The 19,821-nt window shown below is 32.4% G+C and overlaps 1 protein-coding gene across 1 annotated transcript; it reads right to left on the bottom strand.

The window, feature by feature from the left end:
- Positions 1-840: 840 nt before the first annotated feature.
- Positions 841-12,710, bottom strand: LOC126721091 (gamma aminobutyrate transaminase 3, chloroplastic). Its single transcript, XM_050424103.1, has 19 exons — positions 12,542-12,710; positions 9,787-9,929; positions 9,527-9,611; positions 8,792-8,864; positions 7,572-7,669; positions 7,312-7,404; positions 6,557-6,630; positions 6,437-6,475; positions 6,255-6,343; positions 6,102-6,178; positions 5,927-6,001; positions 4,620-4,667; positions 4,434-4,517; positions 4,231-4,318; positions 4,073-4,151; positions 3,115-3,205; positions 2,947-3,025; positions 2,537-2,652; positions 841-1,056 (listed from the first exon to the last, which is right to left on the bottom strand). Exons 1-19 carry the CDS (start codon positions 12,581-12,583, stop codon positions 982-984), a joined length of 1,548 nt encoding a protein of 515 aa, XP_050280060.1. The 5' UTR covers positions 12,584-12,710; the 3' UTR covers positions 841-981.
- Positions 12,711-19,821: the final 7,111 nt, after the last annotated feature.

Here is a 19,821-nt window from a genome sequence, read left to right as displayed (position 1 = left end):
AATTTACCACCCCTCCAACCAAAAGGACTCTTAGGTTATATTCTGTGGTAGGTTTCAATTAGTTTAACTAATAAAATCTTTGATAGTGAAATAAGAGAATTAGGGTTCAATTCCTACCTATACCAAAAACTGATTGGTGTTTTGGCCTGATGAAAAAAAAACTATCATTAAGAGCGAACGTCATAGATTAAAATTCTATAAAAAAATTTAAAAAAAAAAAGGTTACGTTCCGTGGACTGGTAATTTTGTACGGAAGCTATATATATATTATACCCCCTTTTCGGCTTTTCTATCCCCATAAACAAGAAAATAAATAATTCTTCGTGTATGGGATTGAGCCATGAGAGCTTAGGCTTAGTGAGCGAAAAGTACATAGAGCCTGCACTCTGCAGAAACTAGCATTTCTGTGAAGAAGATAAGGTGGAATGGAAAGTGTATGGTTAACAGTTTAATTGAAGAAGAGAAAACGTGTGATTAAGAGGGTGTAACTGTGGGAATTCATAACGGCAACCAAGCTGTTTCAAGGAAAAAAAGAAAAAAGAAATAAATAAAGTGCAGGAGAAATCCTCCGTTTTTATATGCAGTTATAGATTTGGATGAGCAGAGTGGAGCAAATGTCATTGCTTGGTAAGTTTTGGAAATGGGCTGCTAAAATTCAATTCTTATCACAAAATCTTTGACAAACTCAATTTATTCTCTATGGACCTTCTTGTTTTCGACAAATAACTCACTCCATGTTATGGTTACCATCTTCACCATACATATGCTATAGACATTATCTTCCCAGCCATCTGATCCATTACCTTAATCTGGAAAACCACTATTTTAGGGAAGAAAAAGTTGAAGTGGAAAAATCTGAGATAAATTACCACAAGGCATGACAAATCAGATACTTTATTTAGTTACAAGTCATAATAGCACATAGATTCTTCTGTTTTACATGAAGCTAGATGATTTTCGTCATTGTCAGGCAGCCACAGTCTATTTCTGCTGAGACTTGAGCTCCTTCACCCTCTCTTCAGTAGCCTTCAATGCTTTCCCGTAAATGCTTATTAACTGAAAATGATTGAAATTTAGAACTTAAGGATTTAAAGAACGAGAGGCTCCAAACCCACCATCATAGTGGATAGTGGTAAAATTAGCATTTCTCCAAAAATAATGATGCACTTTATACGAACTCTTAAGAAGAAGAATTTGCAATAATGCTACAAATCCAACAAATTTCACAATGCTGTTCACAACATTTGATGCAATATATTGTGATTAGTGCTGCATCACTTTCACATTGATATCATTTTTATTGTACACCAATTACAACCTATCTTAGTATTTATGGAAAAAAAAATGTGAAATTTGTTGAGTATATAGACTTGTTATTGAATATACATTTTACATAGATGAATTTTCCTTTTTTTTTTTTAATCTATGGAGATCTTTATTAATCGCCAATTTCTACTAGTCTTATGTAAGAAAACAGGCAATATGTGTCGCAATGCAATGGCTACTCAGCAACTGCAGAATATATATATATATATATATTAAAAAGTGAAAAGTGAAAAGTATAGTTGTTTAGGAAAACTTTAGCAATATTATTGGAATTCCAAGATGCACTAGAAGCATGGCTCATAACCCAGCCCAGTGGGCTTCTAATTGTAATGCTACTGATCCTATCTCTATTGGCTTCCTCCAGTCTTTAGCTCTATCAGCTGATAATCGAGGAGGTGCCACAGTTTGTCTCATCTTAGTTTAAAATAACAATATATATATATATATATATATAACTAAGTATATCCATAGTTTTGCTTGAAAATCATATAAACCAAGTGGGACCACAAAAAATTTTAGAAAATTCTTAAACCACAAGAACAAATCTTCTAAACTTCTTAATTATACACCTGTTAATAATATATATCAATTTTTTGTGTCAGTTATTTCTGGTGAACCATCTTAGAACAAGATAACATTTAAATGTATTCATGATCAAGTTATCCATGGTGTTCATTTTGTAGTATTAGTATTAGCTTATTGTCTAAATAAATTAATGCCTGTGTTGATATTTATAATTTATTAACTATTTACCATTTTAATATACTTTTAAAGACAGTTTGAATCCAACCACCAATAGAAAATGACATCAACAGTCCTTGTCAAGTGCAATGCACACGACTAACTTAACCCGACCAACTAAGTGAGTCAAATGCTTACCCATATTATCTTCCTATTGGTAGTTGGAGCCCAAAGGCTCCAAACATGTTTGGAGCAAAAAAATTTCCTATTTTTAATACCTTCTTTAATTTGTTTAAAAATTAACAAATTAAAGTTTGGAATGCTTACACTTCTCCCTTTGATGCTTACACCTTGCCTTAACAGGGGACAAAATGCCTGGCCTAACATTTCACTTTTAAGACCTAAGTGGTCCATGACCATTAGTAAACTTTCTTCTCTCTCTAAATCAGTCTTAAATTAGAATAAATATATTACTTTCCTTATTTCTTATAAATAGTCTAATAAGATCAACAAAAGTTCTGGATCCTACCTCGTCAATTTCTTTCGGGGTAATAATAAATGGAGGAGACATCATTATATTGTCTCCTGACACACGTACTAACATTCCATGCTTCTCACACTGCGCTCCAAAATAAGCGCCTATCCCTGAGATATGCAACATCAAAGAGTACTATATTAGGGGGATAAAAGAAATATTAGGCAAAACAAAACAGATGCACGCTAGTCTATCACAACCATATATGCAAAACTCCAGTCAGGTCCTGAGGACCATCACACACAAGAAAGATTTCACGTTCAAATCAACTAAATGCTTCTGATCTAGTTGACGATAGGAACAATATAGAATTATGTGGCCAAAGTCTAAACAATTTATCCCCCTCAAAAACCAAATATATCCATACAGTCAACTATATGAAACAAAAGGAATATGGAACTTGCCCCACTCAGGAGGGAACGGATCATTAGGTGATTTGTTATCTACAAACTCTGTACCAAGTATTAAGCCAGTTCCCCTTATCTGCGGAATCAAATGAGCTATACAAAGTCAATATCTCATAAATTCTCACATTGAACAAACCATTAAAATACTCAAGATACAACATGTACCTCCCCAATTATGGGACTGTCTGAGAATGGTTTTAATCCGTCTTGAAATTTAGGGGAAATGCTCTTTACTTGCTCAACAATATTTCTTTCCCTGCAAAGAAGTTAGATAACTTTCACTCACTACCAAATATAATCCACAATCTGTGTGGTTGGGGACATTCACCACTATGTGATACAGGACAATCAAGAGGGAAGTTAAAAGAACGGAAAATCAAAAGATAACCCTTAGAATCAGCACCAAGCAAAAAAACTTAGGCATCAATACCTAAGGTGTTAGGAATCAACAACCAAAATTATGGAGAATCTCCAATTTGAAATTTCATTAATCAATCATCTTTACAAAATGCAACTATCTAGCACCATTTTATAGAGTTTTTAGGAATAAAATATAATTCTATCTAAAACTGGAGCCTATCTAAAACTAATCCTACCTAAAAGATAATCACTATCTGAACTCAAATCTAAAAGTTCAAAAAAATCCAATCTTCCATGAGATGAATACAAAAATCTAAAAAATGAATTCTAAAATATTTTGGCTGTGCTCTCGCATCACTATGGACTGTTGAGCCAGAAATATGGATAAATGTCACTAGTATATCTGCATATACAAGTCATGACCCACCACTTCGAGGAACATTAAGGATAATTATATGACCAAGATGGAACTCCATCCGATGTAACTCGGTCCATCTTAGAGGACTTTCCACTGCAGTATCTAATCTGAATTAAGAACTAAACCTTTAAACAGGGTAAATTAGGTGATAAGTAATCAGCTAACACTTTTGTCTTTTGCCTTTAAATATCTTAAAGAATTACTCATATGTTCAGCCATTATACCAAGCATGAAATCAATTTTTCTGAGAAAAAGAAAAAAACGATATTTTATGTTTGAATAATTATAGCCTAGACATGCAATTCTATTCTTAGACTTTCCAGACATAAGAAGAAAGGAACAAACTTGTAGATCTTAAGAGCTTCAATTGCAACTGCACAAGATACGGGGTGTCCAGAATAAGTAAATCCATGAGAAAAATTGCCTGAGAGAAAGGATATCAGGTTAGAATACTAAATAAGTATTAATTCAAGATACTTATTTAGGAGTGTTAACCAACTTACCAAGTTTGCTGCTTTGAGAATGTATGACATCTGATATCTCAGGGCTCACAAGCACAGCTCCAATGGGCAAATAAGCAGAAGAAAGGGCCTGAAAAGTTCAACACATACCAAGGAAGAATGTACTTTGTATCAAGATGTGAAGACGCTTGTAATCAAAAGAGATGAAGAAGCAATCCATGAGTTTAATTATAGTCCAACTCTACCTTTGCAAGAGACACAAGGTCTGGTTTTATGTTGTACTTGTCACACCCAAACATTGTGCCCAGCCTTCCAAACGCACAAATTACCTAAGATAAACAAATATGAAGAAAGCAAGCCTTATATATTAGAATACAAACAATGAATACCACGCTCATCACATAAATGGAAATAACAAAGACAGAAAGTACCTCATCTGCTATAAAAAGAATGTCATATTTCTTCACAACAGCTTGAATCTGCACCAAATAGGAAAATGTTCTATTATTAAATGTGTCTTTCTTCTTCCCCCACCCCGAAAAGGGGGGGGGGGGGGGGGGGGGGGGAGGGGAGAGAGAGAGAGAGAGAGAGAGGGTAGTAGAGGTTTTTGTGTAATAGTCCATAGTATAAAAACGCATAATACCAAACACAGGTGGCATGTAGCATCAACATGAAACTGGAATACCAAAATCTAAGTACAGACTATAGTAGCATAAAACATTTCAACTGACACCAAACAGAAACACTCATGTTTTTAATGGAACCGCATCATACTTGAATTCATTCATGTGGCCATATCACTGGTCACTAGTTCAACCAAGAGGAGCAATTTTATCAAGTACAACTAGAAACAGGTAAGAATTATAGGACAAGATAAAGTTACCACAAACAGACCCTTCCTGGCTAGTGGTAAAGAAAGCTAACAGAATGACTTATCAACATTTGAGATTATATGAGTTTCCACAACAAAATGCATACAAAATGACAGAATTGAAGAAACTCAGTGAATCAATTTGAGTTGATTTCATAAATAATTCAAATGATGGGACTGGACCAGGTCCAATAACCAAAAATTGTACGGACCAAGTACATCAGTCAGAAACTCTGTGCTGGTCGTTATATGTACTGGTAGAATTCTTTTGCAAATGCATTGATATTATTAGGTGCAAAGGCATTCAATTTCAAGACTTTATTTCAGATGCTTGGCAAATGCCAATCTCCAGTTTGATATTTAGAGGCTGTTTGGTTAGCTGAAAAATAGTGTTTTTTGTTTTCTTTTTCAGTTTTCAATGGGATCCACCACAAAAAAACTTGTTTGGTTTAAGAACTTGTACTCAGTTTTCATTTTTATTATCCAAAAAGTTAGATTTGAATACAAAAAATGAAAACACCTTTTCATAGTTTTCATTTTCATAGAAAATGAATACAGTGGCAATTTCGTAAATATTGTGAAATACAAAGGGCCCCACCTGATTGATGTGAGTGTGCGTAAATGAAAAAAGTAACTTTTTTTTTAAATAGAAAACAATGTCAAACCTGTGTATGATGTATTTTATACCCAAATCATGTATTCAAAACAATTTACCAAACACCCTCAAATGTGAAAATGGGTCCTTTCTATATTCAATTTCAGGATATGAACACACGAAAAAATGAAAAGTGAATACACCACTTTTTGGAACCAAACAGGGCTTTGAGACTGACATTTGCCAAGCATTTCATGATACAAACAACTTACCTTGTCAAAATAAGTAGCAGGGGGAGGTATCACACCTCCTGCCCCCATGACAGGCTCAGCAATGAATGCAGCAATCTGAAATGAGCACCTATATAAGGTCAGCAACCCAAAAATAATCCTCTTATGGAAGCAGAATCATTTCCCAAACAAGTTGGATGATGTTAGAATAAATTACCGTCTCTGGTCCTTCTTTGAGGATAAGATTCTCCAAATTAATGGCTAATCTGGTTGAGAACTCTTCCTCCGTTTCACCTGGAATATGAAAGTTTAATAATAACCAAAAAAAGCTAACAAAATATTTTGAGCATCAGACCAGCAAGATGACAACCTGGAAGATGAAAGCGCCAGTAATGAGGGCAGTCAGTATGCAATACAAATGGAGCTGGCAGATCAAATTTTTGATGCAAAGCTGGAAGGCTGCAATAAAACCAGTTAAAGGGCGATAGGATTCACATATATTAAAAATAAAAATAAAATAAAAAAAGAGGCTAGCTTATAGATTAGGCCTACCCAGAAAGACTAGCTGATATCAAAGTTGAACCGTGGTACCTGTCAGAATGAATGAAAGAATAAGCAACTTGAAGCACAATGTCAAGAAATCTAAAGAAAAACATTGAGTGTTGAATATACGATTTTGATCGAGCAATAAATTTCTTTTTAGTTGGTCTTCCAAGAGCGTTATTATAATACCAAACCAGCTTCACCTACAAGAAAAATAATTCAAGAAGTTACAAAGACATTATTCCTTGAATTTTAACACCAAGTGCATGAACATGATATTGGCATAAGATCCAAAATGAGTACTTATCTCATAAACATTCACCAGAAAGATGTTCTCAATTTACGTAGAATTCTCAGAATTGCTTATATAGAGTGTCTAGGACACTGAGTGATCTTTTAGGTTTAGGTGTCTATAATTTTATTCTTTTGGTTATTTGTTTAATATCCACTTGTTGTCATCTAACTGAGAACTATAATTTCTAAATCAAGTAACCTGTCAGTTCCTAATATAAAATATTTTCTTTCTTTCTTTCCCTTATTGTAACTTGTAATTAATGATTAACTTATTTCTGTAAAGAACTATAGCTCATATGCATCAATGACAAGTCTGAAAACTGTATCTATATGATTAAAGAAGTTATGAGATTGAGTTGGTTGCTTCCCAATTCTATTATGGAATAACATTTTTTTATTGAAAATGAAGGGTGAAAATATAGACTCAATACAAAATTTTTTGAATTTAAGATGGAGGCCATTTATCTGATTTCTCTCCCATAACTCCATGTCTCGAGGGCTAGTAAGTTGAAATGGACCATGTAATCATATGAACCTTTAAAAAATCAAGAATATTGTTAAATCAAAATGCTTCCATAAACAAAGCAAACCTGAGTATCATTGGCTTCTGATCCACTATTTACAAAGAAGGCTTTAGCCATTTTTTTTGCCGTAAAAGTTTCTAGAAGTTCCTTTGCTAGATCCTGTAAAAAAAAAAATGAATATTTGAATATAAATAAATCCTGTATAAGTCATATAGCAGAAAATGGCTAATTTGTAAGCACAAAGTGAGGCAAGATGTTCTAGATAATTAACTATGATGTTACAGAAATTTAACAGCAGCTAGAAATTTAAGAAAATATGCATGTACCAGAGAAGGTTTTGTAGTACGATTCCAAAAGGAGTGGTAAAACGGCAACTTATTCAACTGTTCAGTTGCAGCAGCAACAAGTCGAGGTTCATTTCCCCCTGCAAAACTTCAATTTTAGATAACTGTAAACGAAAATTTGAATCAATTAGTTTCTTTTATAAACACTTGGATGGAATTAGGTACGAATGAGGGATGACTGTATGTCTTGATGTAAGAAGCAAAATGGCTATGGGCATGGGATATTTATCACATATATCCAATTTCCAGTGTGAGACCTGGGTTTTTTCACTTTTCAAGAGGACGTTGGGGAGGGACATCATGAAATAGGAGCAAAATGAGGAAAACCCTATTACTATTTTACAAAAAAAAAAAAAAAATACAATAATATTGCACAGCCCTAAACAAGTAAAGCAATTTTAGAATTAGTATTTGTTGGATGAACTTTATGGTAGACTCTATGGACACTTGTCAACTAATTTGGGCCAGCTCTACAGATCCTCATCATCTACTAAATAATGATATACCACATGCATTTTTTTCTCCCCTTTCTAGTTGATATATCCTTTTTCCTTTTACACCCCCTTATTTTAGCCCCCTTTCTCTAGCATTTTTCACTCCAACTTGAATTAAATCACTTTTTCTCCCTAGCGCACTAGCTGGTCTTTATTGCATATATCCAAACCATTTTTTATTTTCCATTGACAAGTTACAAACGCACCTATTATGCAACTCTTTCCTATCATATCCATCTTGGGATTCCCACTTATCCATCTAAATACTAAATTTGACTAAGTTCATTTTATAAATATGTTGCTTCTTAAAAGCCCAAAATTCCATCCCCTCAACTTAATCAGTATTTTATGATCATATAATACCCCCAATGCACTTCACCACTTCATGCACCTTGCTACTGCTTACATCATTACAATGAATAACCTTGTTCAACATGCTTTGTTACACAAAAATTTCACTTCTACTTATGTAGAACTAAGCATTTCAGCAATTTACCTATCTTTCCTTAACTTCATCATGAAATGGTAATATATGAATGAACTGTCAAAGAAGCACTGTTAAACACATTTTTGGTTCTTATCATGACCCATTATCACATTTTCAATATTAAAATCATTGCAACGTCTTAAAAACCATATGAAAATGCCTTCAACACATGCAATTGGGGGGAGAGGGAGAAACAATGACTTGAAACATATTATGTTTACCTAATGCAGTGCACCACAGACCAGCAAGAGAATCAAGATATTTTTTCCCATTGATGTCATAAACATAGCAACCCTGAAACCGCCAATCAAGTTGATCATATAGATGAGGAATAACACGTGTATATAAATATTTTTATGTGCATCCCTAGAATTAGGTGTCTCAACTCTTTTTACACATCAGACTTTTCTTCATTGTTAAACAGAAAAAATGATGTTAGAAAGTGCCAAAATGGGGGCACAACCCATGTACACAAGAAGTATGCAGAAGGGAACAAACTAAAAAGGAAGAAAGAAAAATGAAGTGGAATACAAATCAATTCCTGAAGTTTTAAACATCAATACAAACTTTTAGAGAAGGATAACAAAAAACCCATTTATACAAATTTTTAAGAGATTCAGTTTAATCTTGCCAATACACCTCTTTCCCTACTAAAGCCCTAATGATTCTCTCCAACCAAAAACCCCAAGAAATACAAGACAAAGAATGCTTTCCACCCACCCCTTTTTTCCCCTTCTTTCTTTCCCAATTTTTGACCCCAAGAAAGTAACAATTAACAACTGAAATGGACATGACCAACTCACTTCAAACAGTGAAAAGACTAACCACCAAAATTCAGGAGCAGATTAACTGAGAAGCAAATGTTTCACTGATTACTTGGCCCTTTTTCCTTAATCATGAAGTGCAAATTAAGAACAAAGTACATATTAATAGCTTAGGCAAATAGTTGACAATACCTCGGACCTGTCTATAACCAAAGGATGCAAATCAGTAGACTGCCACCCAGCTGTGAAAGGTGCAAGCATATCATGCCCCTTAAACCTGAGATAGTTAAGATATCTTAGTACCTAAATACATTGTATGCATGCACATATAAACAATGACTACTCTGCAAACACATTGAAGAGTAGATGTAGATGTTCATGTACAAAATTGCACATTGAGAGAGAGAGAGAGATTTATGAATACAACTTATTAACATAGAAACACCATATACCCCTGATTATTTTTCAAATCACTAGTTGAATCTTCCTTTTGCAAAGATGCCCCCGTACTACTTAATCTGGCCAGTATGGGAACCCAAAGTAGAGGCTCCTGCAAACTTGTTGAAGCAGTGACATGTTTTACATATGAACCAAGCTGTAAATAAAGAAGAAATAAATATCATTAGAGTAGAGAAAGAATGGATGGTGTTAGCAACTAGGCATAAGAACTACACAAGACATTCAGGTGACATCCCATGGATGAAGCTTTTTTCCTTAAGTAGAGAGGTAGACAGCATCACATATAATAATGCAACACAAATCAGAAAAAGAAATTTTCTAGTATTATAACTGATAATGCACCACAAGTGATATAATGGCACACAGTATTCTCAATGACCTTTTCAAACGCATAGTATTCACCTTCAAAATTTATCTAATAACTATTAACTAAAGATGGCAAAAAACATCACATAGGATAATGCAAGAAAACTCAGCAACATATTTCATTGCGGCAAATTGTTACTGCACCACCCAGTGAGATAATGGTACAAATTATCTTCAAGGGTCCCGTTAAAATTGGTAATATTCACCTACTGTGAGCGCCGGCGCCCATGTGACGGGTATTGTTTGGTTACATATGTATGCTTATATGAATTTATTTACAAATGTATCCTTAATATTTATGAACACTATTCCAAAAGAGTCATCTGGCTGGATATTGTTTGTTTAAAATCAAAATGAATGGATAATTTCATCGTTGCATTTTCTACAACCATAGTTGTTCCTTCGGGTTTCTCCTTGTTTCTCATGCAACCATATATAATTGCTCTTGCTTAGTTACCTCAAATTCTGACAATGAGGAATAACTACTTCATGGAAACTCTTAGACTCTGAAGTACAAGTGAGATGCAATGCCTCTGCATCTGTATTTATATACTGTTTCTGAAGATAGAATAAAAGCTAATGCAAATGTATTACCTCTTTCTCTAAATGCAGAACATATACTTAGTAAATGTGTTACTATTGAAACTTATACAGAGTTAGCATTGAAGCTCTTTCTTTTTTTTCCAGTAGCTTGTATTGCCATTTGAAGCTTGTTGTTTTGATCTCTGAATATAACTAAAGTGCAACAGGAAGAACAATCCTTCAAATTCTCTACCCACTATTAAGACATAATATGCAAATCACAACCAAATCATGAAGAGATAACTAGAAAAACATATTCTTAAAATGAATTTCAAGATATAATCCCCTCAAGCCATAAGAAAAGAATGTGATGCATTAATACTGATCCTAGCCAGTTGATTGATGAAGAATAATAGTATAATACCATGGTAAAGCACAATCAAATTCAAACCTATAGATTTTCATTAAAATTCTTAAGTTAATTGTCCACCTAGAAGAAAAATAAAATAAAATAAATACAAGAAAGAGAGAGATGAATATTTCAAACATTGAAACAGAATTAAAAAATAAAAAAATAAAAGTCAAAGGACCGAGACATTTCTCATAGGGATAGGGTCGCATTGTTTTTAGTGGTGTGCCCATTAACATACATTACAGTGATTACACTAGCATCATTCAATTTCAAAGAACTGGGTTTGACAATGTTCACCAATCCATATAGTATCCTTCACCTCTTGATTTTTAACTGCTGAAAAGTGAAAACACATCAAACTGACTGGAGAGAATGGAAATGTCTCCAAAATCATTGCCTAAGACCACCAACCAAAGAGGGTGGTCTGTTAGTCTCCAGAATTAAACCTATTGGAGATCATGTGAAATGTGCCGAAATTCTTATCCATAAAATTCACAAAAATGGGCTATCTAGTATCTGAGAAAACAAATAGCTGATGAAACACACACACACAATTCTGGATCATGTTTTTCCGAGACTAACATTTATCTGAAACAATAAATTTGAAAATTCAAAATTCTTTATCTCTTCTCTTTGTGGCATGTATAGCAACCAAGAGGTGCCTCGAGGACTGTACATACATATTGAAAGCAAAGAAGTAAATAGATAATTGAAGATGATGCAAATTTATGTAAATTCAGGAGAACAAGAAATAAATATTACTAATAAGTAACTTCATAAATGATCCAAAATCCTGGGATTAAAAACAGGAGATTTTGTAACAAATGTATGCCAGTAGTCTATGGACCAAATGGAATCTCCTTGTCCCATAAACTAGGAGTGAAGGGGTGAAGTCATGGGTTCAAATACAATACAGATGAGGCGACTCTATTTTCCCATACAAGGAGTTACAAGAACCAAGCCTCAGTTCCAAAATTTTAATAGTCAGAAATTAGACCAACATAATTCACAACAACCAAACAGAGTCTATATATAATATACAGACACATACAATTTGCAATTTGCAAGTGAACTGGAAGTTATGAAAACAAAAGTAGATTCAAGAGAAACAAAAACAAATAAATAAATAAATGAAAACACAACAAGAAATAAGAAAAGTCGAAAACAGGGCTCCACAAAGCATGAAAATGACATAACATGAGGCTAATTGAATTCTTTATCTCTTCCAACATTTTCTCGATGAAAAAAAATCCAACAAAGTGATTGAAGCACAAAATAAAAAATAAAAATTTGAAATGATGAATTTTTATTTTTGTCATCAAATCTTAAGAACCAAACATGACTGAACAAAATTATCAAACAGCACCAACTGATCCACAAAGCAAAGAAAAAACACAAGAAGATAGAATTTGATGTAAAAACGAAATGGGTATTGAAGAATTTGAAACCTGGGTTCTGAAAGTGGATCGAAAGAGGTGGTTGATGCCCATTTGGTTTTTGTTTCCTCGTTATCAGAACCAAACATGCAAAGGAGAAAGAGAGGAGCTTTTTTTGTTACAAGTGACTAAGTGAGAGAGACTTATTAAGGAGACACACTGACTAGACAGATTAGACAGCCAGCTATGGTTTATTGCTAATTGATAAATGATAGTAATTGAAAATTGTTCAATACGACAATATAGCTGACTGGACCAAACTGTTCCCAAGAGTCTTTTACAATATTAACCAAAAAAAAACTTCCTCTAATATCCAAATTGAGAATATAAAAGGAAATTATAAACATTCATCGAATTTCACCCATTAAGGAACTCCACAAACACACAATCACATTATTATTATTATTATTATATAATGTAAAAGAAATGATCACCTACATATGAGCTTGGAATAAAGTAATGAAACAAAGAGAGGTTTGAGTGGACTTATACAAGAATCAAGGAGATTAAAACAAAGATAGAAGATATTCAAGTTCTAGAACCTTCAACCAAAAATACTCAAATTTTGGAGAGCTTATACTTGGAACTGGATGAATGGCTATTAAGACAAGAAATGATTTTGAAGCAAAAGTTAAAAAAGCCCTGGATTGAGAAGGGAGACAAAAACTCACAACAGTTCGTGGACTTTAAGGAGTTACTATCTTGGATTATACAACAACAGAAAAATCCAAAGTTATTCGCCATGATAGCTTGGTCAGTCTGGACACAACAGAACCAAATTCAGCTATCTAAGCCACATTGCGGTTTTCAGCAGCTCTCTCAAGTCACGAAGGACAGGTTTGAGGAATTTTTGTTGGTGCACCCTCCCAAAAATTCTGTTTGCCTTGCACTTATATTTCTTGGCGGCCTCTCCACACCATGGCAGCTTCGGGAATTTTTCTCAAAATGATCCTTATGAAGTATAAATTATACAATCTAATAAAAAGAAAAATTCATATATTGATAACAACAAAAATAAAAATATGTCAATACATAAAATTTATAATTACCTGCTACGAGTTTTCATATTTTAAAATCGTTGCATGATAGTCTCATTATCAATACTATAAACTACATCTCTTTCAATATACACAACCAAGCAATCATTCATCTACTAAACAAATTATGAAGCAAAATTTAATTTTATTGGCATAAAATAAAAAAATAAAACTGAGGGTGTTCCCAATTTTTTTTTTTTTTTTTTTTTTTTTGAAGGGTAGACAATTAAAAAAATATTAATTATTATATATATAAAAAATTTAAAAAAAAAAAAATCTGGTATAGGTGTGGTTATTAGAAACAATCAAGGATTGGTTATGGCCTCTATCTCAACAACTTCACCAGGTTTACCGAGCTAAGAAAATTGAAGCTCTAGGTTGATAAAGCTATTTTGGAAGACAACTCTCAATTGTTAATGAAAGCTTCAACTAATGATGGTGGTTCTCTAATGCCATCTAGGTTTTTTTTCTTTTTTTTAGAAGATAGAATTCTATAATAGCCTAATCTAAGTGTATACATATGTAAAGCTCCCTCCTATAGACTTAAACCCCAACCCTTTCCCGGCCCCCCTCCCACTTCACAAGAACTTTGTACTTACAAAATGACTATCACACTAAGGGTACGCAATGATCAGTTGCCATCTAGTTTATTGTTGAGGATGTGAAGATTTGTTCTCAGTTTTTTGTTCAATTACATTACTCTCATACTAGAAGAGAAAGTAATAAGATAGCTCATAGTTTGGCTAGGAAAGCAATAAATGTTCCAGATTATGCTGTGTAAATGGAGTATGTTCCTCCACATTTCATTTTTGTACTTTAGATTGATATAGTCAGTTGTTCTTAATATAAGCATTGCTGTCTTTTCCCTAAATAAAAAAATAAAAATAAAAAAGTAATTTTTCCCTCCAAAAAATTTAACTAAAAGTGATTTAACAATGATTATGAAAAAAATGATTAATAATAAAACATACTAATTGAAGCTCTAGGTTGATAAAGCTATTTTGGAAGACAACTCTCAATTGTTAATGAAAGCTTCGACTAATGATGGTGGTTCTCTAATGCCATCTAGGTTTTTTTTTTTTTTTTTAGAAGATAGAATTCTATAATAGCCTAATCTAAGTGTATACATATGTAAAACTTCCTCCTATAAACTTAAACCCCAATTCTTGCCCGGTCCCCCTCTCACCTCACAAAAACTTTGTACTTACAAAATGACTATCACACCAAGGGTGCGCAATGATCAGTTGCCATCTAGTTTATTGTTGAGGATGTGAAGATTTGTTCTCAGTTTTTTGTTCAATTACATTACTCTCATACTAAAAGAGAAAGTAATAAGATAGCTCATAGTTTGGCTAGGAATGCAATAAATGTTCCAGAATATGCTGTGTAAATGGAGTATGTTCCTCCACATTTCATTTTTGTACTTTAGATTGATATAGTCAGTTGTTCTTAATATAAGCATTGCTGTCTTTTCCCTAAATAAAAAAAATAAAAATAAAAAAGTAATTTTTCCCTCCAAAAAATTTAACTAAAAGTGATTTAACAATGATTATGAAAAAAATGATTAATAATAAAACATACTAATTGATAATTCATGCAATACACGGAAATGTTTAACATAATATGAATTTTTTTTTCTATTTTATTTGTTTAATGTAAATATAAAATTTAATCATTATAATAGTTAATAAACATTTGTATATAAAACTATATATTTTAGTATTAAGAATTTATTATGATTGTGTATATATTTGAAAATATATATATACGTTTAAAAAATATATATGATATGCGAAGTTTTTTTTGTTTAAATGATGCCAAGAAATTAAGAAATGTTTTAGTATAGAATATAATTTTAAATCAATTAAAAATATATATTAAAAATAGGTTGTAATATTGTAAAGTCTCAAAATTTATGTGGCGCAGTATTGTAAGGTCAACCAAAAGTTAAACATTTTTTATTTCATATATACTTGTGGGGCCCAATAATTTGTGGGCCGGGTCCATTTATTCGTGGGGGTCCAAAGGCCCAAGCCGAGGAGGGTTATGGCCCAAGCTCGATAATGCAAGTACAAAATAGCCTTGGGATACAGCCGAGGACGATTCCGTCCTCGGCATGTCCGAGGTCTCACAGGAAGGAAGGACAAAAACGACATAGAAACAGCTTTGGGAAAAAATCTAAAATATCTGCGTCAATAGAAAAGGGTAAGCTGGGAAGTATAACAACCAGGGAAAGCTGCCCTTACTGCCATTCAATACTTTGCACCTGACAAAGCCATACTCTCCAGCTTTTACAACCACCCCCAACCACTCTGGGTATGGGCTGATGGGACAAGTATCCGTCTTAGAATATCGATCCTACACGTGGACGAAGGATAAAAAACACGGGCTAGTATAAAAGGAAAGGGAAGCAATTCATAAAAGGGGCTGGGAAAAATGGCTAAAAACCAGAGCCTCCCAACCCGCCTCCAGGAGAAAGACTCCTAAGGCGAAAACGACTTAATTAGGTATGAATACCACGAGAAACCCGCCGTCTGGTGACTGAGGTCTAGCCTTTCAAACCCACGCTCTACAAATGATACTGTTTGGGCCTTTTTACGTGCGAACCCAACACCATTGCGGGTCGTTACGAATCGTGTCCTTACAATACTAGTTTTGAACCTATGCTTTGCATCGAATTTGGTTTAAAAAGGAAAGAAATACTATACCAAAGATTAATCCAAAATTGTATAAAATCATACAAAATTTATATCTATGTCATTGATCAAATGTTTAGTGTTAAATTTTGTTTCAATCAAAAGTTATTTATTATTTGATCTATAAAGAGTGTGTGTGTGTGTGTGTGTGTGTGTGTGTGTGTGAATGTGTGTGATTGAGGTGATATTCCTAAACTATAATTAATATATAAACGTTGTTCAATTTGCTACATAAAACAACAACAACAAAATCCAAAAAGAAAAAAAGTATCTCCTATTGAAGAAGTTAATGCGATTTTTTTTATAAATCTCCCATATTTAGAATACTAAAAATAAAATCACCACTATTTTAATGCAATTTTTTTCTTCTAAATCCCTCATATTACTTCAAACAATATTATCTCATAACCTTAAATCTCTCCCATACTTAACTATTCACTTTAAGCAATATACTAAACTTAGCAATTTTGAGCCCCACTCAAACCCTAAGGCACTGGTTAAGAATCCAGTTAAAGAAAGTTTTTATGGAAAAAGAAAAAAAAAAACAATTAATATTTTAACAGCTTTTTTCATTTCCTATAAAAATTATGTCAAAACTTTCTTAAAATAGATTGTTAACGAGTGCCCTTAGGACACTCGTTAGCATGACCAATAAAGGAATTATCTTACTCGTGAATATTCGAACCCCAAAATTCGATTATCACCTATACCCAATGTCTACCAAATTTTTCTTACTTGTGGATTCCCGTACTGGCCCAAACCTTGTTTTTTTAAGCACTTAAAAATATGACAAAATACACAAATCATTTCATTGTTCTTTGTTACTCTTTTAATTATAAAATTATTTTACTGGACTTGTATGCTTGTATATAAGCTAAATAAAATTGCAATATAAATAATATTTAAAGTTGTTTTAAACATTATTAATCAATTTTCTTTTTTATGGTTTTGATTATTGACTCAGTGAGAAATGCTATGTTTACAATAATTTCACAACAAATCTTAAGTGGTAGACCGTTACTGGCTAACAAAAAAGTAATTTTAGTAATGGATTCAAATTAGAACCAGTAACAACTTACTACCTAAGATTTGTTGTAAAAATATGGTAAATATAACACCTCTCTCAAATCAAATGGATAGTATAAATAGCCTATAATCGGTAACGTATAGTTAATCATGATAACAAATTGTAATTTAATCGGTAACCTATTAAAGGAATTTAAAAGTAAATGTCTCTTCTTCTTTTTTCTTTCTTTTTTTCTTTTTTTGATGAGATAAAAGTAAACGTTGATAACATGTTTTCTAGTAATATTGCTATTAACATATGGCAATCAATGAAGCCACTCATAAGGTAAAGATTTACAAATGACAGGTCTGAAATTAAGAAAGAAAAATTGATGCATTAAATCATTAACACTGTATTTGAATTCCAATTTGTATTTCGTGGGGTGAAAAAGATTATGCCATAAATGGAAATAAATTTAATTTAATTTTAGATAAAATTTGACTACAAACTTGGTTGTAGCATAAGGCTACAATTCCCACTAAAAAAATTAAGATGACTTCTTATTTTAAAAATATAACCATTAAATTATATGTATTTTTGTTTTCACTAACACACATGTCAAATTTCATGTCAATTAAATGTTATTTACTATTCAATCCATAAATTTACCTTCTATGCATTATTTTAGATTATAAAAACTTGCAATTTAAACATTTGATTGATGACATAACTATTAATCTTTCATCTTCTGAAAATTTTGTAAACATTGAGGATATAAGAAGAAAATGTATTCCAACGATTAATTTGTCAAAACTCACATCTAATAAAAAGATATTGAGTGGAGTTGTAGCATTTGGCTGTAACCAAGTTTGGGCTAAACTTTGCCTTTTATTTGTATTCACATAAATGACCATTAAAATAAAATAGGGTAAAATACTATTTTAATCCTTAAATTTTACCAAAAGTTTGTTTTTCATTTCTAAGTTTTAAAAAATTCTTTTTTCATACTTAAACTTTGTGTTGGAACATTTTAATATTAAATAATTAAAATGAGTAAATGTTATAATATAAATGTAAAGATGTGGGAGTGAATATGAAAGATGAAGAGTTGTGAAAATGTTTAATCCCACATTGAAAATGAGAGAGACTATTTTATTCTTTTTAATTGTGGTGATTAATGGGCTAACATGAATTGTCTCAGATATTGGGTTAGATACGTGCGCAAGGGGGAGGTGAAGAGTGGAGGTCCATTGAGCCTAATTAATCAGAATAAATTGGGTAGTAATTTCGTAAGGCCCATTGAGCCTATAAATAGACTCATTCGGACCCAATCCATGTTACTGCAATTTACAATACACAAAAAAAAAAAAAAAAAATAGAGAGATTATTGGCAAGGAAGGGTGTTCTTTCTGGTGGAGCTTTGGGCTTGAACACTTTGTGCAGAGGTTGTTCTAGTCATACGACACTTGGGCTGTTGTATCTTGGGGGAAACAAGTCAGAGAAGGTCTGCACCGGTTACAAGAATTAGCCAACCAAGGGCTTGAATCTCCTTAAAGAGAGAGAGTGCCGCGCCTCAGTTCAAATAGTGTTGTGTATTTCCTTTCTTTACATCAATAATATTCAAAAGTATTATTCAGTTTCTCTTTGTATGTTATTTCCATTATTATTGTGTTTGCACCAACACTTTGTAAAGAGTTTTTTTTTTTTAATAGTTTAGAGACAAAAGTAAGGATGAAAAAAATTATTTTTTCAATAATTTAGGGACGAAAAACAAAACTTTTGATAAAATTAAAAAAAAAAAAAAAAAAAAAAAAAAAAAAGAGCAAAACATTTACAGTAGTTTAATGACGAAAAATAAATTCAATAGTTTAGGGACCAAAAAAAAAAACTTTTTAAAGTTCAAGAATGAACAACAAGTTTTTCGTAAAATTTAGGGACCAAAATAGTATTTTGACCAATAAAATATGGACAAAGTTTAGCTACAAAACTGCTACAACCTTACTTAATTAAATAAACATTATTAAGGGCACGTTTGGTAGACTGTAATAGACACTGTAATGTAATAGTTATTCCAATGGTTTAGCTATTCAATAGTTTGGTTATGTTTTTATTACGGGGAATAGTCATTCCTTATGAATAGCTATTCTTTAAAATGAGGAATAACTATTCCTCTCTAAAAGGGTTGTAATAGCTATTCCTTAGTAGATGTAATAATTTCTAACATTAATATATTTCCAAATAAATAAACTTTTCATATCCACCTAACAATTATGGAAATAAAAAATCATCAAAAAATAACTCATCTCTCTAAAATTTAAAATATATTATCTTCTAGGAAATATATTTGTATAAATGAGATATTTCCTAAAATAGATCATAAGTTTTATTCTAATGTTACAACTCACAATCAAACTAATGAATAGGTTTAGTTATTCCATTACAACACCTTTTATTCCTAGTAATAAAGATTACCATTCCTGTTGTAATCCACATTCAGTGTACCAAACGTACCCTAAATATTTTGGAAATCTAATCATTGAATTGTATGTTCTT

The sequence above is a fragment of the Quercus robur genome, chromosome 4, assembly GCF_932294415.1.
Source record: "Quercus robur chromosome 4, dhQueRobu3.1, whole genome shotgun sequence".
Taxonomy (NCBI): domain Eukaryota; kingdom Viridiplantae; phylum Streptophyta; class Magnoliopsida; order Fagales; family Fagaceae; genus Quercus; species Quercus robur.
The sequence above is the reverse complement of the archived record's forward strand: the minus strand, read 5'-3'. Positions and strand labels throughout refer to the sequence as shown.